This window comes from Eulemur rufifrons, chromosome 2 (genome assembly GCF_041146395.1).
Source record: "Eulemur rufifrons isolate Redbay chromosome 2, OSU_ERuf_1, whole genome shotgun sequence".
Lineage (NCBI taxonomy): Eukaryota > Metazoa > Chordata > Mammalia > Primates > Lemuridae > Eulemur > Eulemur rufifrons.
The window spans coordinates 44,232,835-44,258,856 of record NC_090984.1 but is presented as its reverse complement, the minus strand read 5'-3'; the positions used below and the strand labels follow the sequence as shown (position 1 = coordinate 44,258,856).

Sequence of the window (26,022 nt, the reverse complement as noted above, 5' to 3'; positions counted from 1 at the left end):
AGAAGTATTTTTCACAACTACCTCAAATAACTATAACAAGTTTAAGAATGCATATCAATTACAAATTCTATAATGATTAATAATGTAAAAACAACTCCAACCCATAAAGCTAGTTCTATCAGAGTTAGACTATTCAGTTTCAAGGCAAGTAAAATTAAATGTCTTACATGTAATTTATGAATTGCACCTTAAATTTAATTCTGTCTTTTGCTGTAACAGACTGTGGAAACCAACAAAAGTTAATGATCCGAGCCCAGACAAGTAACTTAGAATAAATTTTTACTCAGGAAATTTTTACTTGAGGAAGTCTAGGAGCACATATACAACAGCAACTATTTAAAAAAAAAAAAATGCATGCATCTAAATGAAGCCTCAGTTCACACTAGGTAGAGTGAGTTAAGATTGAAGGAAAAAGTTTTCTTTTCTGAGCTTGATATGAGATGTAGCCTTGAAAATGCTATTACACTATTGTCAGATATTACCATATTTGAGTTACAAGCACTCATCACATAAGAGAGAGTTCAATGCTGCCTACTTATTTTTTGGATGCTTCCCTCTCACTAAGAAATGATTATCGCACTTGGAAGCCAGGCCTCTTTTTGGCAAATAGCAGCAGGGCTGAATATAAACACATCCTCTATATATACATTTTTAGAAGCTCTAAATCTATAAACTAAATGCAAATATAAAAATTTACCTCAAGTTACTTTTCTGTCTGACAAACATTAACAAGTTTTCATTTAATAGGCATATATCACCCCCCCAGAAAAGAAAATCATAAGCATGTACTAGGAGCATAAATATAAGAGTTAATAGATATCCCTCCTGCACACACACAAAAAAATCAAACATGCATTTTAACTAGAAAAACATCAGAAGATATATCATTCCAAATGATATCTAATGACCAAGTTTAAATTTATGTCTCTAGAACTATGTAAAAACATGTGTCTTGAACATTTTAAACCAAATATTGGTTCAAAAATATTTCATGTTTTTAATATTTAATTTGATTCAGATGGACCTCTCATTTTGGGTCTATAAAAGTGGAAAAAGCTGCAGGGTTTTTCTGGTTCAATGGCACAAAGGCATATTATTCCTGGTAAGAATATTATATTTACACATTCATGGGGAGGACAAAGACAGAGGATTTAAGAATAATTAGCAAACAAGCCTGTCCCTGATGTGGAGTTTTGCCTGCCCTCCTCCCTTAACTGCAAAGCATGAGATTTCTTACCTTCACATTTTTGTGACACTTCATTAAATTTGTGTCCAGCAGGGCATTTGCACTCAAAAGACCCAACAGTATTAATGCAATTTCCTCCTTGACAGATCCCAGGGATGGCCTGGCATTCATCCACATCTGTCAAATTTTAGAGGAGAGACAGAAAAAAAGATTCATATAAAATTCATTGCAGAAGAGAATGTGATAGTTTGTTCACAATTATATTACCGTATGTATATCAACGAGTTATTTGTCCATCGCAATACTTGGAATATGATGAGAGAAACTATTTCTCACAATTATATTATATAAAATAAATTATGTTATTAACACAGTTTAGTCAATAATGTTCTATAAGAAGACAGAAGTATTCTTTATTTTCCCAACTGCCATCTTCCCTCATGTAGAAGAGAATGTCTGTACTGATTTTTGTGGGTTTTACTACATATGCTGCAAAGTACAAGGATACAATGATTAAAAGGCCATTGTTCACTGACTTATTTTTATCTCCAGATTGGTAGTGATAATCCGTTATTCAAGAAATCCTTAAAATTAAAATACATTTCTATAAGGAACCTATCTTTAAGAGTTGCACTGACTGATTTAGTTAAAACAATTTACTTAAGGTCACTCAGACTACAAGAGACAGCTAAAGTGTTTGTACAAATGAAGTGGAAAATGTTAACCTTACATTCTGGAGAACTGTCTTGCCCAGTAAAAACTAAACAACTCAGAAAGTTAGACCAAGAAGTGAGAGAGATCTTCTGGCGAATTCGCTGTCTCAGCTGCAGACTTACCTTGCTGACTGAGCAGGCATCAGAAGGAATGTTTTTAAAGGTAAGTCAAATCGTGTCCTTCCCCACTAGTCCATGCTAAGTCCCAGAAAGTTCCACATGACCCCTCTGCTCTCTGACCTCATCTCCCACCCTCCTCTCTCTCTAGCTCCTCTCCCACCACACTGGAATCCTCAAATATGCCAAGCATGCACCTGCCTCAGGGCTCTGTGGTGGTTGCCCCTGGCCTGGAATATTCTTCCTCCAGAAAGCTGCAGGGCTCATGCTGTCCCATTCTGCAGGTCTCTGCTCCAGTGCCACTTTAGCAGCCAGCCCTTCCCTGGACAGCCCCACAGCGACACCTGACCCCTGGTCTTCATCACCCTTCTTACCCTGCTTGGTTTTTTTTTTTCCATAGGACTAAGCACCAATTGACCTAATATGTGCCTGTTTGTTTTGTTTGTTTGTTTTGTTTATATTGATTGTCTTCAATATAAGCTTCCAGACAGCAGGAACTTTGTTTTCTTCACTGCTGTATCCCTGGCAGCTAAGGACTAACTTGTGGTCCTCCTCATAACCCCAAATATGAACCTTCCAGGGACAAAATTAATCTTCTCAGGCTACATTCAGTTATAAAGATTGCAGAGGTACAAGTGCATTCTTTCCATCTCTTCATTCAAAACCCAGAAAAGTCTGATTTAATAAAGAACCCCCAAGGAAACAGTCCAACATTTCGTCCTCTCCTTTAGAGAGGGTTCTTTTAGAAATCTGGAAGCCAATTGTACCCTATAGCTTCACTCTTCATTGAATGAAGCAAAACATGATTGCCGTTCGTAAGATCTCAACTTGCATTCTTGAGAAAAGTCAGCACACAGTAAAAAGGGATACTAAAGAAATAATTTGTTATAAAAGTGACACTCTTTCAAATGGAATGTCTTGACCCACAGATGAAGGGCTATATGTGAAATACAATTAGATTATGTTCTCTAGCCAATTTCAGTTTTGTCTCAGACCAGAATTTTCTATTCTCTTAATATGTTGAATATGTTTATTAAAATGTTATGTGAAATCAAGACTTTACATATAGGCGAAACTAGATGTCTTGATCATGATTTTTGGCCAGTAGGAAATACAGATAACGGCAGTTCTCCACTGGCTGAATATCACAAGACTGAAGACAGAATATGTTCCTTTATGCGCCCATCTTCCCACAGCCCCTCACATCTGGCCCAAGGACTCAGAACACCAGCAAGGAGAGGGAGCCCCAACCTGATGGTAGAATCTCTGGAAAAAAGAAATCAACCAAACATGCAGCATTTCACTCTCAAAATGGCAATATAACTGTCATTTTGATTCTATGAGTCTTCAAAAATTTTCTAATGAAAAAACTGTTTTCCCCCCTTGGATATTGAATAGCAGAGTCAGGAAGGGACACGAAGCAAACACTGGAAAAATCCAGACAGTATGAAATGAAGAGCTACAGGGAAGGCGCCTCTTCCCTCACCCCATTCATTCCCTTTCCCCAAACTCTGTTGGTGCCCTATCACTGAAGGGCAGCTGGGCATTCGAAGTCTGGCTTTCTGGTCACTGCCAACAAGTTCATGGGCATTTGCTAACTTCATAACCCCAAGACCAACAAATTCTCCAAAACTCACTGGGACTTTCTAAGAATGAGAAAAATAACAAGGCACTAAAAATAAGGAGAACTAAATATACTGTTAATTGTATAAAATCCTACAATCCATTCCTTTATAATTCTGAAGTTTCAAAGTGACTTCTTGCTCCTCCTGCCATTCAGAAGGATAGTTCAAGGGCATACGAAGGAGCTGTACGTTGCACATGGAAGCCAGGGGCCAGGACGAACATATCAGGAGTGGGATTTATCGAAGTATAACTTACTGGAGAACCACAGAACTGTGTGACTAAACTCAAGTTCCGTCTTACTGCATATGACCCTTAGAGTTAACATATACAACAAAGTCAAACTATACTCTATTTGCTTCAGAATAACATATCCCGAATTTTCTGAAAATATTGTAACTTGCTAATAAAAAAACAAAAAGCAAGCAAGCCCCAAAGAGGTCTAAAGGAAACAGATATAGCCTGGGAGTTTTCAATCCCATCAGTTTAGTGTGGAGCTGCCTCCGTTCACTTCCTCCTGTTTCCTGCCAGACATCCAGACAATAAAAGAATTTGTACAGCTGGAAGAACAGGAGTAAAAGCCAAAAAACAGAGTAAGGGCTTCTATGGGAAGCAGGAGAAGCAGCTAGCGGGCGACATCTGGGGATATTTAAAACTGTGAAACAAATCCTAATTTATTTCGGACTTGTAAAAAAAATGCATAATGTAGCATGTAAAATGTCGCGAGGAACAATTTTCTTCAGGTCAATTAAGTACAACCCATGAGGCAGAGGAACTCTAACAGTTTTAAACGAAGAAAAAAAAAAAATGAGGAAAAACATAAACTACCTTGTTCACAAGTCTCGCTTTGTGTTTCTACACAGCATTGCCATCAGGCACGGCATTGCTGTAAACAGAATCACGCCACCCCTGGAGTCAGAGGTACATGAAAACACCTCTGGGGTCAGAGGGGGAACTGCTGGCAAGGAAAATTCCAGTAAGACTTCAGCTGCTCTCTCGTGAGCCACGTTCCTAATGCCTTAGCTGGATATTATGCAGTCAGCGAAATTACGAAGTTATGTCTCTGACACTACTTTTCCGTTCTCTTCAACTTCATTGGAGAATGGCTCTCCAGAGTAAATAAGATTAATCCATTAATAATTCCATCAGCCCGGGTTTACCTTGACAAGCTCCCGTGCGGATATTTGGAATGAAGCCACGGCGGCAGGGGTGGGGCTGGGCAGGACACATCTCACAAGGGTGGCCCCAGGCCCGGCCGACTGTGGCACAGCAGAGCGTTTTTGTGCAGACAATCCCGCTGAGTTGTCCCTGGCACATCTGGTTGCTGACCACAGTAAAACAGGGGCCTGTCCTGTAATCTGAAAATAAAAAATAAGAATCTCATGAAAATCCAGAAAAGCAAGACCCATCACGCGGAGGAACAGCTGTACCCCTTCTTGCTTGACTTCAAATCTAGAGGTGGATTTCAGAGATCGCAGAGCACATCAGGGACTCCGTGTAAAGCCTTGGGCAGACCATCCTACCTCTGAACCCCTCACCTATAAAATGAGTGTACAAACATCTGTTCTTATCCACTTGGAAGATGGCACTGTGCAGATCAGATGAGCTAAGGGAAAACTCTTTGCAACTCTGAATTGCTGTATAAATATAACAGTAATATTATTGTCCACTCATCTCTCAAGAAAATGTATCTGTGCCTACACTGAATCAGCCCCTATGCCTGACATAGATGCTTCAGTGATTAAAAGACACTAAATCCTTGCTTTCATAGAGCTTCTAGCACCTAGCCTATCGTTAGTTAGGTTGGAGAAAACAAAGAATTTCAAAATTTGCAGTGAGGCAAGTCATAGCACCTTCTTCCTGGGAGTTCCTTGAACAAGAGAAATGATTATCTTTCTTTAGGGCTGGGTCTACCTTATTTCAAATGCAAAAATAAGTGCAAATTTTTTTTTAAATTTACTCATACAGAACACATTAGGTATTTAATATAAAGATTGAGGACACTGGTCTGAAATCACTGTAATCCCTGGGCAAAAGGATCATCTTAAAGCAAACACAGATAAGCTAAGGCCACAAGAGAATTTCCAAGCACAGCAGTCCCACCACCAGATATAAGATTAGCAGCTTCCTTTTTTTTTCCCCTCTTTTGGTACAGGGGATAAAGTCAGTCTGGACTTAGCAGCCAACAAGAAAGATAAAGATGTAGTGAGCACAGAGGACCAAAGCCAGGCTGTCCTCACAGCCTTCCCGGTGAGAGAAATCAGGGCCATAATCCCCCTTTCTGTCCTACGGTGGCCTTGACAGATAAGGGAGGTTGGGTTGGGGTGGGAACCATGGGCTCCCAGCTCCTATCCACTGTCCAGCATGTGCATGCTTCCTCATGTCATTTTCAGGGGTGTGCAGGCAGAGTGTTCCCTGTGAATCTATGGATGCACTAAATGATACCAGTAACTTCCTTTTACCACGGTTTTATGAAAATCATGGGTTGTGCTAACGAAACCACTGGGTTATGTTTCCAATTTTATTTTCTTCTCTCTTTAAGTAGCTCTTAGAACACTAACAACAACACTTCATTACAGTATCAGCAAGACTGAACAGTCTGGATCATAACAATGTTTTGGCAATAGCTGACATCCCTCTATCCCACATGTTCTCTCCTGTTTTCTTTCTCTTGCATCCCCACCCCAACTGCTCCCTTGGAATCATGACCTCATCTGAGCACTGCATCTCTGGTCCCCATCACTGCATGCTCTTCCTCACTCCCCCTTGCTATCTGGAATGCACCACCTCAGGTCAATGGCATTGCAGAAACGGCACTGCCCTAACGCCCAGGCTGTCAGATCAGCCTTCTCAGAAATTCCAAAAACAAAACTCTACACCAGTCAAGTACATCAAGAGGACTACCATATCCAAGTTATGGTAGCGCTCGAGTGACAGTCAGGACGGTCAAAATGTCCACATCTCTCCCCCTCCATGAAAGTGTCTCACTCATGGGATACGAGATGATTTTGGATTGCCTTATTTTTATAGTCATACATTAATTTTAATTTTCATTATGAAAAAGAATAAATATACCAGACTCATGATTTAACAGATATGTTTGCTATGATGAAGGTGAATTAAAAAAAACCTTTTAATTTAATTTTTAAAAAATATTAAGTAAATACTAGTACAAGCGATACGCAAACAGGCCAAAAATTATGTGAGTGATAGATAAATGCAACCAGTTTACCTTTCCAAAAGACTAGCCCTAGACCTTTGCTCCCCTTAAGTGTTTGCTGGACCTGGCCCTACTACCTTTCTAACCCTATCTCCCGACACTTCAGTTTATCACTTGTCTTTTTACGTTGTTTACGCATTTTAACTCTACTGCTTTCTTTTTACTTTTATAATAGTCAAATTCTAGATATATTTAATATTCTACATTATATCCCAGATTTGTTCAAAACCTGCTATCTTTTTCCCATAGATAATGAATTCAAACAAGAATACATACATTAAATGCTGAGCTGTTGAATAAAATCTCAGCCCTCCTTTAGTTCTGTCAATAAAAAAAAGTCACTCAGCACCATGGTAGTTTGTAATAAAATCACTTTTAAATGCAGTAACTATGTGGATAAAGTGGAATATTTGAGTCATCCTTACTACTTTGGCTCAATTCTTCCTAATATTACCTATAAGCATTTAATAAATACCTCTCTGCTATAGGTTTTCCTTTCTATTGTACTATTTTATCAAACATTTTTCTGATCCAAAATTAATCACTTTTAATAATTAGGAAAAGGCTGTAAGAGAAATAAGAAATGTAATTGAACCTAAAGAAACCCTTGATAACGTAGTGATTATATTACCATATGTAATTTTATGTGCGTGTATGTGTGTTTTCCTTTTTAAATCACAAAATAAAGATTTTGCTTAATATATAATTTTGAATCTTGCTGTTTTTTTCCCTTAACATTACCAAAAGCATTTTCTCTCATGTAATGAAATACTTTTCCGAAATATGATTTTAATTTCTGCATAATTTCCCATCAAGTTATAACATAACTTATGCAAGAATGTTCTTACTGCTTATCACTTCAATTGCTTCTAATTCTTCATTATCATACATAATGTTCAATGTACATTTTGATGAATTCTTTTTAGGATGAAAAATGTTTAGTTCGTGCAACAGCCATCAAGATTTTTATGACTATACATGTCTTATATCTGAAACCAGAAAGATCACAGCAGCAAAATCTTCTATTTAAAAAATAAATAAATAAAACTTTCTATGTTAGATAACAAGAAAGAGAATTTAGTCTTGTTTCTTTCTTTCCTGTTAATTTACTGAGCCAAGTGCAAATGCTCTAATCATCAACAGATTCATGTTAGCTTGCCATTTTCAATCTTTTTTTATAAAGAGCAATGGAACATGAGTTTTAATTTACAATCTTCTCTTTAACACTGTTTGGATTTGTTTTTCCTACTCATTTTGCCAAGATACTCTATGGAATTATCTTACAAATGAGGATTGCAAAGGTTAAGGGTAAATGCAAATATGGTGTTTTGTGAGTGACACCAGCAAAATCCAGGTACATCACAAAATGCTAAGAAAAATCTGATTCAGTCCTTTCTAACACTGGTGCATGACTTCAGATGTGAATTCCTCATTGGAAGATCTTCATAGAAAGAAAAATAACCTTTAAGACTTCTCCTGGTCAATAACCACTTGCCACCATTTTAATGTGAAATACATAGAAAAGAGATAGCATTTATTAATTCTGATAACATACATTAGACATCTCTACATCCCAAAGGGACCCATATTTATTAAATATACTAGATATTTGGCAAATAGTTTGAGTATTTAGAATAGAATCTACGGGACTTAACACATTTCTGTGCTAGATACTTATCACTTACAGACAAAGTGATTTGGGAAACAAATTAGAACTGGCTTGTTTGACAGTACAGATTAGCAAATGGACATAAATGTATTTGTAGATCCATATTTTCAATCAAAATTGCTGATTGCAGAGAGAAAAGCATAATGTGGATGAAATAGATTTGGATCTAAAAATCTCTTGGAAGGTAAATGCTGTATTAACGTGGTTTTCAAATGTCATTCCGATCTGGCGGTATGTGCTTTTTGTCCTGTGTTTCAGTTAGATTGCCAAAGTTATGCTGTTTTTAGTCCAATACTCCAACCACAGAAAGAAATCTGCCCACACTCCCAATTCCTTACTAATAATCCAATTATTTACAATTATTCCCATAGCACTTAGGTGATATTAAGCTAAATTTACATACTCTTTTTTTTTTTTTTTCCAGATAGTCCCAGCACTAGACAGGGAATGTGCCTAATTCAATGCTTGTGTAATGTCTGACTCATTCCTGGCTTCAATGTAAATCATTATTCCTAATGCAACTAAAATATAGTATTAGAAATACTTTCTATTTGCAAATTGCTCTACAATCACTTCCTTATAAGACCTTCATGAACTAGGGCAACAGGCCAAGGCTTTCCAAAATTAAAATGCAATTTTAATTGTTTTTAACTGACTTACTCTAGTATGGCTAGTTCATGGGAAATTCTGCATCTACATGTTCCCATTCTGAGTGGTTAGCTCAAGGATTGCTCTGCAGTCCCATTAGATCTGGCCTCAAGGCTTGGACTCTGACCAACATGTGTCTGCAGCCTCTGATCCTCAGCTCATGCCCAGCTCTGCAGCTCAGAATGCTGTGGTCTACAGCATTATTTCACTTTCATTCGTAATCAGACTTCACCCTGAAGCAAATGCATTATTTACAGGGAAAGAAAATTCTGTGGTGCAATGAATTCTTGTCACTCTTGCCCAGTCACTAAACCACAAACTGCAGGGAAGGCACAAGGATATAATTTTGGGCATTGGGGTCCAATTATTTTAAATCCTTCTTTTCATAAAAATGACAAACAAATGAATGAGATATCAATTTATCCATGACAGAGAGGATCATGGCATGCTTATTTCTCCCAGGTAGGATGGCCTGGGAAACATTAGGCTCCTAATGTGTGGAATTTCAATATAACTTTCTAAGGAAGGAGTTCAGAGAACTTTTAGTCTAAGGAAAGTTAAAGCAAAGAAGCTTCATTGTCATAATCAGTCTCGTAACTGCTGTTACTTCTTATTCCAATCATTTTTAACCTTAGGACATAACAGAATCACTTGGGGGAACTTTTGCAAAATGCTGATGTCTGAGCCCTCCCTCTGTGCTCTCCCAGGCCTGCCCATGGAATCTGATTCAGTAGGGGTGGTATGGGGCCCAGACATTCATATTTTGCAAAAGCTCCTCAAGGTGATTTTGCCTTCTAGAGTTCCAAGTTGTATGTCTCTGTCTCTGTCTCTGTCTCTGTCTCTCTCTCTCTGTTGGTCTTTATCGAGTACTTATGTTCCATGATTAACTGGAGATGTCTGCAAGATACCTAACTGCATATCTGAAAGTCTGTCCTTAAAAACATAAGCTAGCTCATACACTGGGACCACTGCTGTGCCACATAACCTAGTATCTCTCAACTAGGACTGATATTTTAATCATGGAAAAATAGTATTCATTTCCACAGTGTTGCACTGATTCTGAGGCACTTTATTATGTTCTGTAGTAATTATAAGTACAAACTCGTCAAACCAAACAACAAAGTCAAAACTTAAGAAAGCTGATCATCCACTACTGCACTGTCATAACGGGTAACTGAATTCCCATTTCCAGGCTCTCTCCTTCTAGTGTTACAAAGCACATTGAGATATATGACCTTATGCCACTATCATGAAATCCCACGTCCAGCCCCCTGCCCAGTGCTGCAGCTTGTACCTGAGTGGAATTTCAGGAGGATTCTCTAGTTGTTGCCCAAATAAAAGACCAAACTTAGCATCAGTAACATGGAAAGTTAATTTAATTTCTTCCAGAATTGCACTGGAATAGACCACTTCGAAATCCTTCCAAGACTCCTAATTTGATGAAATACAAAGTACTAAATCTATGAAGTTTCTTGCCAAAATTGTCAAAGCGGAATCTAATCAAGCTTCCAGACCTAACTTCCAGCTGAAAAGGAATACAGGGATAGAAGAACAAGGTAAATAATACCACAAAGAAACAATCAGAAAACCCAGAATATCTAATGTTTTCTAAGGCAATTATTCTGAATTTTTCCAAAAGTAAATGACCCTCTGCCCCTCAAAAATGGCAGAGTGATTATTCTAGATTAAAAACCATAATAACCAAAACCTGACTGGATACTATTATATTGGGTTTTTTATTTTGTTTTGTTTTGTTTTGAGACATGGTCTCACTCTTTTGCCTGGGCTAGAGTGCAGTGGCATCATCATAGCTCACTGCAAACTCAAACCCACTGGGCTCAAGAGATCTTCCTGCCTCAGCCTCCTGAGTAGCTGGGACTACAGAGCTACAGGCATTCACCACCATGCCCAGCTAATTTTTCTATTTTTTATAGAGACAAGGTCTCACTCTTGCTTGGGCTGGTCTCAAAATCCTGGCCTCAAGCAGTCCTCCTGCCTCAGCCTCCTGAGTAGCTGGGACTACAGGACTACAGGCATTCACCACCATGCCCAGCTAATTTTTCTATTTTTTATAGAGACAAGATCTCATTCTTGCTTGGGCTGGTCTCGAACTCCTGGCCTCAAGCAGTCCTCCTGCTTTGGCCTCCTGAAGTGCTGGGACTACAGGCATGAGCCACCACTTCCATCCTGGATATTGTTTTTAAAAGAGATGATTTGGTGTCTTTTTGATAAAATGACTTCCTTTGGGTAGATACCCAGCAGTGGAATTGCTGGATCACTCGTTTATTGCAGCACAATTCACAATTACAAAGATGTGGAATCAACCCAAGTGCCCATCAATTCATGAATGGATTCATAAAGTGTGGTATATGTACACCATAGAATACTACTCAGCCCTAAAAAGATGAATTAATACCTTTTACAACAATCTGGATGGAACCTGAGACCGTTCTCCTAAGTGAAGTATCTCAAGAATGGAAAAACACCATATGTACTCACTATTAAATTATACATAACTGAGGAGCACACAAGTGCACAGAGGGAAGTAAAATTCAGTGAAAACAACCAGGCGGGAGTGGGGAGGAGGAAAGGGGAATAAATCGACCTGACAGGTACAACGAACACCATGTGGGTGGTGGGCACACCTGTAGCCAGGACTCAAGCATTACAAAAATGATCCATGGAAGCTAAAACATATGCATCCCCTTAATATTTTGAAATTAAAAAAGAGACAATTTGGGAAATCTTATATGGACCAGATATTATATGATATTGTGGAACTGTTGTTTTCTTAAATGTGATAATGGTATTGTGCTTATATATGAGAATGTCCTTATTGCTTAGAGGTGCAGTGTCATGATGTATGCAACTTAATTTTCAAATGATTCAGCAAAACAGACAAAAATATATATTTTAATATATACTTTATACATGTATATTTTAATATATGTTACATATACACACATATACATATACATATATACATACATAGAAGGATACTATGTATGTAAAAGTAGGAAAATGTTAATAAAAATGGAAGGTATATATGTACATACTTTATATTATTTCAACTTTAATGTAAGTTTGAAAATTTTCATAATAAAAATTCACAGGGGTGGTGATTCCTTTCAGGGTTATTTTAACTATGCAATGTTGTCTCTATCATTTTATTCAAACTATGTGGTTTTTTATTTTAATGACACAATAAGTTTCAAATATATTTTCCAATCCATGCATTTGTATAAAATACTGCATACAAGATTACCTATTTAATATGCTCTGTGCAACGTTAGCTTTAAAATATGACCTTTTGGCAAAATTTACTAAACTGCATTATGCAAAATGTTTATCTTTAAGCAACTGCATCTGAGATATGGCTTAATTGAAACTAAATGTTTTTAAAAAGCACTTTAGAAATAAAGCACAGGAATAAGCACAAAACTATTTCTATGTTAATATTTTCCCTGATTGTTAATTTCTTTAATTCATAAAAGTATTAACATGAACTTAAACATAAATATCATTGAAACTGCAGAAACAAGGTGATTTGTTGTACACCTTTTAATCTAACATGCAGACTAAGCAATTCACCAAAACCCGGGCTGTAGTTCTGTGGGACCCAATTATGAGTGGCAGCAATTCAACTACAGAAAATTGTTACCACATTTTATTCTGGTCCATGATGAAGAAAACAGTAAGAAATCTTGTTCAGGGTAAGAGAATATCTCATTTTGAAATAATCATTCACCTGACATTATTTGTTCCTTCACTGTGAATCCTACGAGTCATTACTGACTTCCATCTTCCCCTCAAAGTTAGCTCTAAACTACTTTAACTAGGAAAAAAAAAATGAGTCGGGGAATGGGTAGAAGTCAAATCCTGATTTGGGTGACATGTTTACCAGCAAGATAATAAAATCATAGAGAATGCCTTCATTTTTAATGGTCTGCACATTCCACTTTAAAGAACTCAGTTGGCTCTGAATTATTCCCTTTTAAAATTGTATGAAGTGCCACGTTGAACCAAACTGCAGTCTCACCACAGAGCATCAGCTTTTAAACAGCAAGACAAAAACAATAATATTATATAACAATTTATTTGTTCTTTTATATTTTCTTCAAAGCCACTGAGCATAAAACATTCCCTACAGTCCAAAAGCAAGATTAATAGCCTAAGAGGAAAGGGCCCTATGATCAATCATATTAAATATAAAAATTTCCAGGGCCAACATATTCTTTGATCAACCTGTATTTCATAAAAGTGCCTTGTAATCCTGTTTATTTTCCAAATATAAGTTCTACAAAAGGTGAATTAAATTTATTAAGGATCCTAATAGAGGGCTTTATGATTAAATTATTATTATAAATGGAATTTTCAGAAGCAGGCCAATATCAATATTGAATACTGTGTACATAGAGGGTAAAGGCCTATGTTAGTAAAGGGGCGATAAAAATAAATTGATTAAAAATATCCCACTGCAGATCCCACTAATATGAGGTACTCAGAGCAGTCAGATTCATGAAAACAGCAGTAGAATGGTGGTTGCCAGGGGATGGGGGAGCAGGGAGGGGGAACCGGGGAGTCTCAGTTTGGGAAGATGGAAAAAGCTCCAGAGATGGATGGGGGTGATGGGTGCACAGCAACATGAATGTACTTAATGTCACTGAACCATTCACATAAAAATGGTTAAATTTTGAGCACAATAAAAAAAAAATCCCACCACATAAAATAAAATTAAGTATTTGCACTTCAATGCTCAGGTTCATGGAATAAACTTTACAATTGGAATCAAGGGTTTCCTTATTCATCCAACAAATATTCATTGAGCTGCTATGCTGTATCAGTGAGTAGAACGGCATAACATTCCTGTTCACACAGAGTTTATGATCTGGTAGGAGAGGCAGTCAATAAACAGCTACATACATTAAAAATAATTTTACATTTCAGGTTGTAATTTAGTCTAAAAATGCAATAAGCACGCTGCTGCGATAAAGTAATTGGGGATACCCACCTTGGTAAAGGTTATCAGGGGAGACTTCTTTGGGGAGGTGATATTTAAACAGAGGCCTAAAGGATGAGAACAAGCCAGCTGTGCAAAATGTAGGTGAGTCCTTTCCAAGTCCAGGGGACAGCAAGGACAGTGGCTCTGAGCTGGGAGACAGCCTGGCTTCTCTGTGAATAAGAGAAGGCCACTGTGACCAGAGCTTTGAGAGCAAAGGGGAAGGGGCACGCCACAAGGCTGGATCCTCAAGCAGGGAGGACTGGATTATACAGTACATCCCAGGCCATCGTGAGAAGTTTGGACCTGGCTCTACATTCAGCAAGAAGCCACTGGAAACACAATGTGTTATTTTTAAACAACGCTTCTTTAAGGGCTCAAGTGTGGAAACGGGGAAGGCTTTCGGGGAGGCTGAAGGATTTGAGGTAAGAGTCGGCGGTGGCTTAGCAAGGGTGGTGGCTGTAGAAAAGGGAGGAAATGGGCAGGTAGGGGTTGTCCTTGGGTGGCAGAACCCATCACACCTGGGGATGGATCAGGTGGAGGGGGAGGGAAACCGAAGAGGCAGGACAGCTCCTGGGTTTCCGGCCGGCTTCCGTTGCTGGGCATATGGCCAGTCATTTACCGAAATGGGGAAACGGAGGGAAGACTAGGCTCTACCTACTAATACCCAGCATAAAAGTTCTCACATTTTCACAGTAAGGTACATAGTATGGGACAGGTGATTTGAATAAATGAGGCTGGTCCTGAATAAAACAGTATTCTCTGTAAATCTTTACACTATCGAAACAAATAAAACCAAAACCTGTGTATAATGTAATTATATCTTGACCTGTATATTTTTACTTTTTCACTAAATTTCTTTTCCTCCCCTTCTTCTTTGTGAGCAAGCATTTACTCGTATCATATTCAGATATTTATATATAAACATTATAGTTGAGATTCTTACTTCAAATACATTCGGCCAATTCTCACAGAAACCTGAGTGTTAAGTACACAGGGCTCGGGCCAACAATATGTGATGGAAACCTGGTGTGGTGCGTGGGATTTCCTCCAGAGGAGCTCCACTGCTGCCTCCGTAAATGACAGGGCATGGGAATCCAAGACCACTAGTCCTCTCGCTGCCAGCCCTGAGTTCATGCTACAGGAAATAGAGACACACCACATTCCATAAATTGATAGCATCAATTCTGGGAGATCTGGTGGAAAACTTAAAGCAAGGACAAAAGTTCAGCCATTATTAACCACAACTGAGAAATGCCTCATATAAATATGGACTTTCTATAATATCAAAACAGATAAATGGCAGCGAGGTAGTTTTGATACATCGGTTGGCAAGTGTTGTTTCTAGAATTGGCTTTTTACCAAATACGCATTTGCTGACGGGTATTCGGTTATAGGCTGTTCATATATCCTCTCTCTTTCTCTCTCTCTCTCTCTCTCTCTCACACACACACACATGCACACACGCACACACACACTCTCACCGCTAAAGTGTGTTAACATACTATCAAGTAGTTCTCAAGGTGGCCCTCCTATTCTCAGAACTTTTCTTTGGAAGAAAATGTCTGATGAATGAAAAATTCCTGAAGCTGTTTTCAGCTCCGGGTCTGGCATGGAACTCAACTGAAGAAAGGCAAGTTGGAAGAAAGTACAAGCATTACTCAGAACATGTGAGTGAAGCGTGCAAAAGACAGGCATGAAAGCTGAGGGCACGGGAGAGGCAGCGGAACCAAAACCCGATGGTGTGGGTTTAATTAGTCAACAAAAGGAGATTCCTGACAAAAATTAGTAAATGCTCAGATATCAAAATATGACAGATGATTGATTTTCTGAGACACTAAGACTAAAGGCATTGAAACTCCAGAACTGGGTTTCTGCCGTTATTGCATGATCATTCATTTTTAAGATCTACCTGGACTGAGGACATGTCACTAAAGGGACAGTTATGGTGGCTTCTTGGCAGTTTCACTAAAGACTTATTGATTTGATGTTCTTGGCCACTGACATGCCTTGTGAGTGACAACTGTTTTACAGAATAGAATAGCAATTACACAAATACGCATCCCGCTCTTTGGAATTAATAATTATGTCCCAGACATCCCAGGTAAATGATGTGATAAGCTAAATGTTAATACTATAGGCAGATAGACCAGTCTAGTTTTTGCTGAGTTTTGCTAATGGAGCCAGTGGGAGAATGGAGTATGGCTCAGAAGCTACCATTCTATAGAACTAGAAAAGAAATTAATGTTGCTCGTTAAACTACAAGGTCTACAACTATTAAATTGTGTACTGTCTGATCACTAACAGGGCACTATTTTCCTCTGTTTCCTCTTACCACTTACTAGAAACTTACATCAGTTTGGCCAGACATTGGGGTTTCATCTAAAGCAGCTAGTTAGATATGTGCGGAAAGTGTATATGGTTAGAAAATAATAAGAGACAGCATTAAAAGTGGTTTAAAATGCCCCAAGAGGCAAGCCAAACACCACAATTTTCTCCAACTGTGGAAGAAAAAACAACTTGAGCCAGATTTTAGCTCTCTGGATGTATTAACAGGTCTACATTGTATTCCCTTGGCTATTTACGAAGCATGTTAACAATAATTAAAATGGAATTTTCCAAACCTTTAAGGGTAAAAGTTAGCAATATAATATCAACGACCTTGGAAAGTGTTATAATTTAATATACATCATATTCACCATCCTGGGATTTGACTACTGATACTCAAAATTCACAACTCTTGCACAGAGCAAGTGTTCTCAGGATCTACGCTTGTACAAATACCCTCTATTCAAATGTATTTTCAATTTTCTGCAGTAGTTTTATGGCTGAAAGGTAATGCTGCTGGTCTATCAGCATTAAAATTTCTCTAGTCAGGGGTTCTTCCCTCGAAGACTACAGTTGGGACAGGGGTCCAAAAGTGCCCTGAAATTACACATAAATCACATGTACAAGTTTGACAGATCTGAACACAGTTGAGTTAGCAATCACATGTTCTCTTCCAGAAATTTGGAACTGGGATTGAGGAGCACTGGTCTTCACCTCTGCAGCTGGCTGGACCTCAGGTGATGGGGGCAGCATGTATGTGGAGAAGCACAGAGCAGTCCACCTGCACAGAGAAGGAACAGGTCTGCAGGCGGAAGCAGGGACGGAGAGTAAGTGGCTCCAGAGAGAGCCTTAGAGACCACTTGGTTTCTGCTTCCAGCCCTTGATAGAGCCCTGCTGCACTACCTGCCCTTGGGTTCCTTATAACCTGGGACATCTCAGGTTCCTTGTAACAAATTCCCCTTTCTGCTTAAGCTAGTTCCATTACCTGCAACCAGCAGAATTTGACCCAGTCCAGTGTGTGTATTTGTTCCCTTTTGGAAGAAGAGAGGCCACAATTTTCATCAGATTCTTAAAAGGGTTCATGGCTCAAAAAACGGTAATAAGCCTTTGCACTACTTAATAAGAAATAATTAATAAGAGTGTGGTGCTACTTAGGTAACTTACCTAGATATACGAGATAGAGTTTTATAGCTTTTCTTCATTCTCAAAAAAGTAAAAAACAAACAAAAAAGCCCCAAAACTCTCCCAGTTAGTAACACAAGCCCAGCTTTCCCTGTAATTCCAAAGGAAGCCACAGAGAAAAAGATAAACTTGCGTGAAAGTTATCACTGTCATCTATAAATCAATAGCTAATTCTTAGTAACACACAAAGTTCTAGCTCATTTTCCTAACTGGTAGCAGGCATTTATTGAAGATTTTACCTGGCCAATTTAGGCAGAATAGAGTGCAGGGGTAGAACTAAAAGTCAGGAGGCCTAGAAGTGAGGAGGCCTGCATGATAGTCTCAGCTCAGCAACCGATTTGCCGTGTGTCTTGAGTTAGATGTTCCACCTGTTGGGTGGATTTTAAGTGGCCCAGGCACGGCCCATCCAGATGGCCTGGTGGCTTTTTAGCTGGCCTGAGGTGGGAGGATATCAGCCAGGCAAGGAAGAGAAGGATGTTTCCATCCATCGTTCAGAAAGGGCAGAGTGTGTAGAAAGACGTGTCTGACAGGAGTTTGTTTTGCCATCACACTTGCTCCTCCCACACTTCTTACTTTGGTGAAGGACCTCACCACAGCCCACATCACAGGTCCACAAATGTGGTGGGGGGCACAAAATATCACTCACACCTCACACTTATTCACCCATAACACTGTAAACTTTACCACCTCAACAGCTTCTTTATCTGTCCCTCCTCTGAACCCAACTGTCATTGCTTTAGTGTAGACCCTCATTTCCTCTCACCCTCACTTGTGTTAGACCCTAAGACACTGTGAAATGCTCCCTACACAGCTTCCTCTCTGGCCTCTTCCCTAAGTGCCATCTTTCTCCAATGACACTGAGTGAACTGTAGTTTCTCAACTCATGGTGCTGGTTCCTATCCATGTCTTTGCAAATGTTATCCCCTCTGCCTGGAATGCTTTCCTCCCCCCACCCCCTATTTTTCCAGCAAATTCCTCCCCCTGGAAGTGTTCCCTGACTACTTTCTTGTTCCCTCCTCTGTGGCACTAATTAAACTTCATGGTAATCACTGATTCATAGGATTGTCTTTCATCAGATTGTGAACTCTAAGGATAAATATTTTGTCTCTCTAAACTTTGTATCTACAGAGCCTAGAATTTCCCCAGTGCCTATAGTAAACATTCAAGTACTCATGAATGAATGAATGAATGAGGATGAAAAATGACACATCCTTAAATTAGTCTAAATCCCTAATCTTTTGAACTATTCATTCCCTTTGCTCAAGGCATAATTAACTACTTATAATTCCATGAATCTATCACTCATGCTTGATTTGAATTCTGGCACTCTGATTATCAATGTGGCAGTAAGTAAAGTTACCCTTTGTGTCAGTTTTCTCTGCTTCCTGGGGCTGCATGAGTAGTAAATGAAACCATGTGTACAAAATATCTACTAGTCTCTAGTTCTTCTGGTTTTCCCCTCCTCGCACACCTACCATGGCTACAGATAACCAATATTCTGCTACTCTTAAAAACAGATGATATCACTGACCCACAATCTGCAGGACACACACCTTTTAATCTGTTCTGCAAGGCTAATAGATTTGTTCTCAGTTGTCTCTTCTCTCTTGCTTGGCCCTCTCTTGTGAACAATAGCTGGGATTTGCAAAATAGAGCAAAGATAAAGGTGATATGCCGCTCAAGTCCAAGCCTGGATTTATGAAGACTTTGCTCTGAGCAAGATGAAAGATGCAAGGGGACAGTTGACCTACCCCTCTACCATTCCTTTCTCCCTAGCCACCTTCAGCTTGGAGTGGACATATGTCCATGTCTGGCCAATAAGACCTAAGTGGAGACCTACAGGGTGGAGTCCAGGAAAGTTTTTCATTCCCTGATAAAATGAGAAACAGTCATCTGGATCACCTCCTTACCCTTTACTCCTTTCATCTTTCTAGAAAGATGTGATGTCTAAAAGTGCATCAGCCAACTTGTAATCATGAGGACGAAAGTCCATGTGCTGAGGATGGCAAAGCAGAAAGAAAGAAGAGCTTCAGTCCTTGATGAAATTTTTGAGTAGCTGAGTCACCATTGTGAACAAATGTGAGCCTGAAAGAGCCAATCCTCCAAGATGGATCCTGAGTAGCTAACTGGGCCTAAATTTAAAATAGAGCCAAGTGGCCACTTGCTGACTAGAGGTCACACATGTACTCTGAGTACCCAGAAAACCCACATCTCTGTTCAATTTTGGGAATCCAGAGCTCACCTGAACCAACCAATCAGAGCTCACCTACCTCAGCCAATCAGGGCTCAGCTACATTAACCAATCAGGGCTAAGCTATATTGACCAATCAGAACTCAGCTGTACCGGCCAATAAGAACTGAGCGAGTTTCTGTCCTTCCAGCTCGTAAGGGCACCTGACTGGGAACCTGGGCCAGAACTTTTGCTAGAAAACCAGAACCTCCTCTTTGTTCTCTGAAAGAGGCCTTCATTTTACATGGAAGGCTGTGTCCCTCTGGTTTGCAAACTGTTCACTAGAATAAAGTCTCTTCTCCCCAAATTCCTCTTCATAGAACTTCTGTTCACATCATCAACTACCATATACCTCCAGATTTATTTTTGACATAAGAAAAATTAACCCCTATTTGTTTAAGCCATTGTGGTTGGGTTTTCTATTATTTGCATCCAAACTCATTAATGAGAGACCAAGTGCATGGATTTTATTGTCATTTGACATATATATGAGTGAATGATTCAAGAGTAGGATATTCCATTTCTGGAATTTTTATGTATCATGTATTTCAAAAATTGAGAGCAAAAACATTGAGCAAAGTAGGTCAAGTGCATAAACAAATTTTAGCCAAATGCAAATGAGAATTCCAGATATTCCTTCATAAACTAGTATTCTGAAAATCAACCTAATTTTCCTTCCTCACAACCTGGTAAGGTATCTCATGTTGGGACATGACTCTGATAACCTGCCTTAATGCACTGCTCTCTAATGTACACACATTTTTCAAATTAAATCAACATAAAAATGGTCATGTGCATCATTACCATCATAAAAATTACTGCCAGCTCTCGTTTGTAAAATACATTCTACTTTTTAAAATAAACTCACTAATACCTCTGTTAGATGACCCTGCTTCTCTATTCTATTTCCTGAACAGCTGATATATTTTGAATGTGATCTGTCCCACATCCTACCCTCAATTGAAAATAAAGACCACTATCCTCTCCCCTAGGTCCTCAAACGTTATATATTTGATTTGTTACCATAACAATCATAAAAATATAAACAGATATAGCAGACATATGGAAATAATGGAAATCTGGAGCTATTCCCAAACAGTGGCCAATTTCAGACTACATGTCAATAACAATGGATTGAGAAGAAAGCACAGAACTACGTGAATGCCCAGGAGGGTTCTGGGCAGGCCACGGTGGAAGGGCACTGGAAGGTAATTACTGCATTAACAGCAACATGAGGAACTGTTCAATCTTGAACAGGGCAACAGCACTGATACTTTGTATAAACACAGATGGCTAACAAAACAATAAAAACAAAGTCTCAGCTTTATAATCTATTGTTTTGGCTCAAAGAAGGGGAAGAGGATGGTAAATGAACTTATACTTTTCACTCCCTTCTCTTCACTCTGTGAGTGTGAGAGGAAGCATTATTTTTTAAATTCCAGATGTTGTTGTTAATTTAAAAAGATTCATCCAGACCTTGGAAAGTCTTCTGATGACAAGTCTGATTTGAGAGAAATGTTGAGCTCTTTAATACAGGAAATTCCATAATTATGAGCTGGTTGTGCTTCAAACATTTACGTATAAGATGAGCACTGGAATCTCTCGTTTTAGAATTGAAAAGACTTATAGAAGAAGAAAAAGAAAATGAACATTTATGGAGCATGGTGCTGGCTACTTTTACATGCTGTCACATGTAATTCTCCCAACAATTCTCTGAGGGAGACTTTCACCCCATTTTATAAAAGAGAAAACTGAGGCTCAGAGTAAAATTAAGAAACTTGTCCAAGGTTATACAAAAAGTGGCAGAATGAAAACTCAAATTTTGGTGTTTCTGATTCTAAAACCTGTGCTTTCCCTACTATTTTGCCTTTCTCACAGAGATTGTACAATTTATACAAGGGAAAATTAAAACATACAGAGGTGAAGCAATTTTCTCAGTGTCACAAAACAAATCAGGGGCAGATGGAATTAGAATGTAGATCTCTCAAATCTTGCATCAGGCCCCGTCTGTTACTTCATGCCTCCTCCTTGGTCTCATTTCTTACGTTCCTGCACCCCAGGATTAAATCACAGCCCTCAAGATGAAAGCAATGTTTGTATCAACTTCAGGGTCCTCTTTCTCATACTTCTAAATCTGAAGCCATATTTAAACCCTCAGTGCAGCGTTGGAGTGTTGTTTGCATGAAATGTAAATTGGCCAATTTTGTTTTCATAGATATATTCACCCTAAACCACGATAACACAGAAGCAACTTTGGTGTCAGCTAAAAAAAATACACGTATTAAAATCTACAACAGAGGTTACCTCTCTGGGAGGAAGCAGGAGATGGGACTGGGAAGCCCAAATAGGTATTGGTCATGTTCTAGTGCTTCAGTTGGGTGGTATGCACTTTTTTATTTGATTTGTAACTAACATATACATGGCATATATTCTTTCAATATATTACATGGGAATATACTGCATGGGAAATATATTGCATGGGAAATATATTGCATGGGAAAAGTCTTATAAGTAGAAAAGGCAAGCCACATACACATTGTATCTGCAAACTGAGATGGAAGCGCCTCATATCTCTGTGACTGTGAACAAATTATTTACTCTCTGATCTTCAGTGTTCTTGATAACAGAGATAATAGTACACCATAATAATAATGTAAAAATTATAAGAAATACAGTATATAAAATATGTAATTTTGTGTCTGACTGTATCATTGTATCTATGAAAATGATACTGTAAATAGAAGAAATCTTTTCACCTAACATGCATTGTTTGGTTTCTTCAACATCAGATAGAATAAGCCTTTATTTGTGCATTATTCAAATATAAGGTCATGTTAAGGTGTTATGTAGTGTGTCTTACTTAAACATGGCACACAATGATGATGTGTAAGTTTCACACTGTTCCTTCACATCTTGTTCCCTTCTTTGTCCCTTTCCTGTGTTGCCTCCTTGATCCAAGACTAAACGGTCCCAGCACTGAAAGTTTGTGCTCAGTTAAAGTCTGTCATGTTAATCCCAGCTGCTCATTATTGAGGAGCATGCACAACCGCCTCTAGCCCAGCACGAGCTTCTAGAGCTCTGATCCACCTCTGCAGACTCACCCCACCCCATGTCTACACGCAGCAGAAATCTGGGAAGACTATTTGGCATTGTCTGTATTACTCAAGAACATGTCTGGTTGCCTTACCCACCACCCCTCATCCCTTCAAAAGCCTTTTCATCCTTCAAGACCAAACTTAAACACTGTATTTTGGGAAAAGTCTGTCCCACTTCATCAATCAAAATGAATATTCGTTTCTGAGCTCCCCTGGTGTATTGCCTGTGCATTGCCTATTTGGCAGTCACGCCATTTGGCCTTGTGGCACAGAGAGAAGCAACCAGGTTATAGCCTACTGAAGGGTAGATTCCCTAGGAGGAGAGACAGTCTCTTGTTTATCTTTGAACTTTTATCCTCTATCCTTCACTGCTGGGAACAGAAGACACTTCGATATATGTTTCTTGAACCAAACTGTTAACCAGGTATAAAAATTGTTCTTGTTTTCCTTTGGGCCATGCACAACTACCAACAATTATGCACATTCCTTAGATGAGCTCATGTGAAGTTAATTAGACAAGTTAATTAATTCTCCAACTCAGCAGGTTATCAGAACTGAATGTACCCAACTCATCTAAATGCAAAGATAATAAACAGGCCTTCTACACTTCTAATAGGGGTCTCGGAAAGAAACTTTCCACTAGCTATATAACTCTAATGTCTCCCAAATAGAAATCTATGCTAAAGGCTTTTCATAAGTAGTAATATACCTAACCTCCACAAATACCTTTTATCTCAAGGACAGTTTTTCTCTATACCATCCCAGGGGAAAATGCAACATCTATGATGTTAATTTTTTACCCTTGTAGATCATATCCATGCACAATTCAACCACTTAATGGGTTAAGGCTGTAGGTGAGTGCAACAAACTTCAGGTTAGTGGCTCTTTTTTTGTATCATCGGAATCCTGGTGCAGTTTTGGAAGAGCCTTTATGATTCATCTTCAATTTCCATCCACTCACAGGATGAAACCACCACAAAATAGTGGTTGGAAAGAAGGATTTAACATCAAGCTTCAACCATGGCAGATTCGAAATCCGGCCAATGCCAGCCAAATATGAGCTCTAAAGTGCTCATAAGAAGAGGCTAAAGTTTACAAAACAATCCTCTTTGATGAGTTAAGTACAAGCAAATCAGAACCATATGGGTTAAATTCCCCTTGAAATACCCAAGGATTTAAAATTAAGTGGAAAAGTGCTTGGCACAGCATAAATTCCAAGCATCTGAAATGCAGTTAGAAATCATTTTCTTTGAGACCTTAACAAAAAAAATTCCCTGAGATGTCCTGCACAAAACACCAGGTATTCTTATAGCAATGGCAGCTACTTGTCATAGTGAAGATAGTGCCACACTTGCCTTTGGGCTGCAGACACAAAGGAGTCTGATCTGAATTCCAACCCCACCCATTCATGAGCACGGTGCCCACATTCGTTAAGTGTAGATCGTTTAAGTTTGCTAAGGTTTAGGTGAAATATCATATATAAAATACCTAGAACTTTCCCAAGCACATAGTTTTTTATCAGTGATATTTTCGAAAGCATCACCCAGAAAGGTGCTGATAACAAAGTGATTTAATTAAAGAAAAAGCTTCTTAAGGTAATGTAAAACATCCAAGACAGACAAATTAATAAGCAGAATCACCTGCCCAATGTACAGATTTTTTTTTTTTAGGAGGCCCTTCTTTGTAGCGTACTGTGCGGGTGAAGGAAGGGCTTTGAGGTCCCTAAGCCCAAGAGTAAGAGTGAGTTGAGTGCACACTATAAAATGACAGAGAGAGGGTCTGTGCTTTGTGGAAAGAGGCAGTGCAATATGCGGCATGAAAAACACTTAGAACCAAGATCTCTATTCATTCAAGATTGTGTGACTCTTATGTGAATCCCTGACTTTTAGGATCAGAAAGGCCCTTCAAGAACATCTGGTCACTTTTCTCTACAGATGAAAAAACTGAGGCTGGGGCAGTGAAATGATCTGCCCAAGGTCACACGGCCACTGAAAAGCACAGCCGGCACTAGGACTCGAGTTTTCTGCCTCCCAGTCCAGTGCTGTTCTCACTAAATCATGTTACTGCCTTGGATGCAAGCCTGATAAACTCCAGTGCCAAGTGGCGATTGGTTTCCCCTCCAGAGGAGCAGTGGAAGGGGCGGCAGAGTCCTTTTTCACCTTGGAACGCGCCAGAGATGGCGTCAAGAAAGCCAGGTTTAAACCAGGTCAGCCAGAAGGGTTTGTCTAAAGCACAGCTGAGCAAGCGCCATTCAAGCCAGGATTCCGTCAGTACAACGGGTGTGTCAGCGACAGAGTTGAGTGAATGAAGTTCGTGCCAAGTATTCATTGAGAAGGCTAGGCAAGATGGGTCCAGGTTGGGGAAGGGAAGAGAAAATGATGAGGTGAAATGTTGAAGGGAAGGTGCTAGATGACTGGGTTTTCCTCTACAGCATCTTGTCTAAGGTGGGCTGCTCTGAGCAGCTGTTTGTGCAGGGTCTCTAGGAAATTTGCTATCACTTGATATGGCTGCATGTGCAAGATTCTCACTTAAAAGTAAAAACTTAACATTCACCGTAAGCACTATGCCTAAAACATAATTAACCCACCACTAGGAGATGAATTTGCCAGGCTTTGAGGTCTGAATAACTGGGCTTCTCCTGTAGTGGCTAAGGCAAAAGTCAGAGTAGTCCCCCATGCCCACCTCCATTCAAATACGGTTTCTATAAAAAGAACTCTTTAAACAAGTTGGGCATAAATAATAATTAGCACCGCAAGTCCTCTCAGCCAAGCCAAACTAACCATCCATCCCATTTCCTACCTGTGTATTTGAATTCTCCTTGCTCCATATAAACTGCTCAATCTTTGATCCTATAATACAGTTCATATATTTCTCTGCACACACCTTTGTTTCCTTCAACCATGTCCTATCCCAGAATATCTTCCCCCTGTTTATCTAAACAAGGTAGTTCAGGATATAAAGAATTATAAATACATGGGCACCATTTTGAACATCATTTCATATAACTTCAAC

The 26,022-nt window shown here is 39.0% G+C and overlaps 1 protein-coding gene across 1 annotated transcript in view; it reads right to left on the bottom strand.

Annotated features, from left to right (window-relative positions):
* Positions 1 to 26,022, bottom strand: part of FBN1 (fibrillin 1) — a 229,089-nt gene that overhangs the window by 119,052 nt on the left and 84,015 nt on the right. The window contains exons 7-8 of the mRNA XM_069483916.1: positions 4,800 to 4,997; positions 1,238 to 1,363 (exon numbers count right to left, since the gene is read on the bottom strand). Coding sequence (XP_069340017.1) covers positions 1,238 to 1,363; positions 4,800 to 4,997 — 324 coding nt within the window. The remainder of the gene's footprint in view (positions 1 to 1,237; positions 1,364 to 4,799; positions 4,998 to 26,022) is intronic.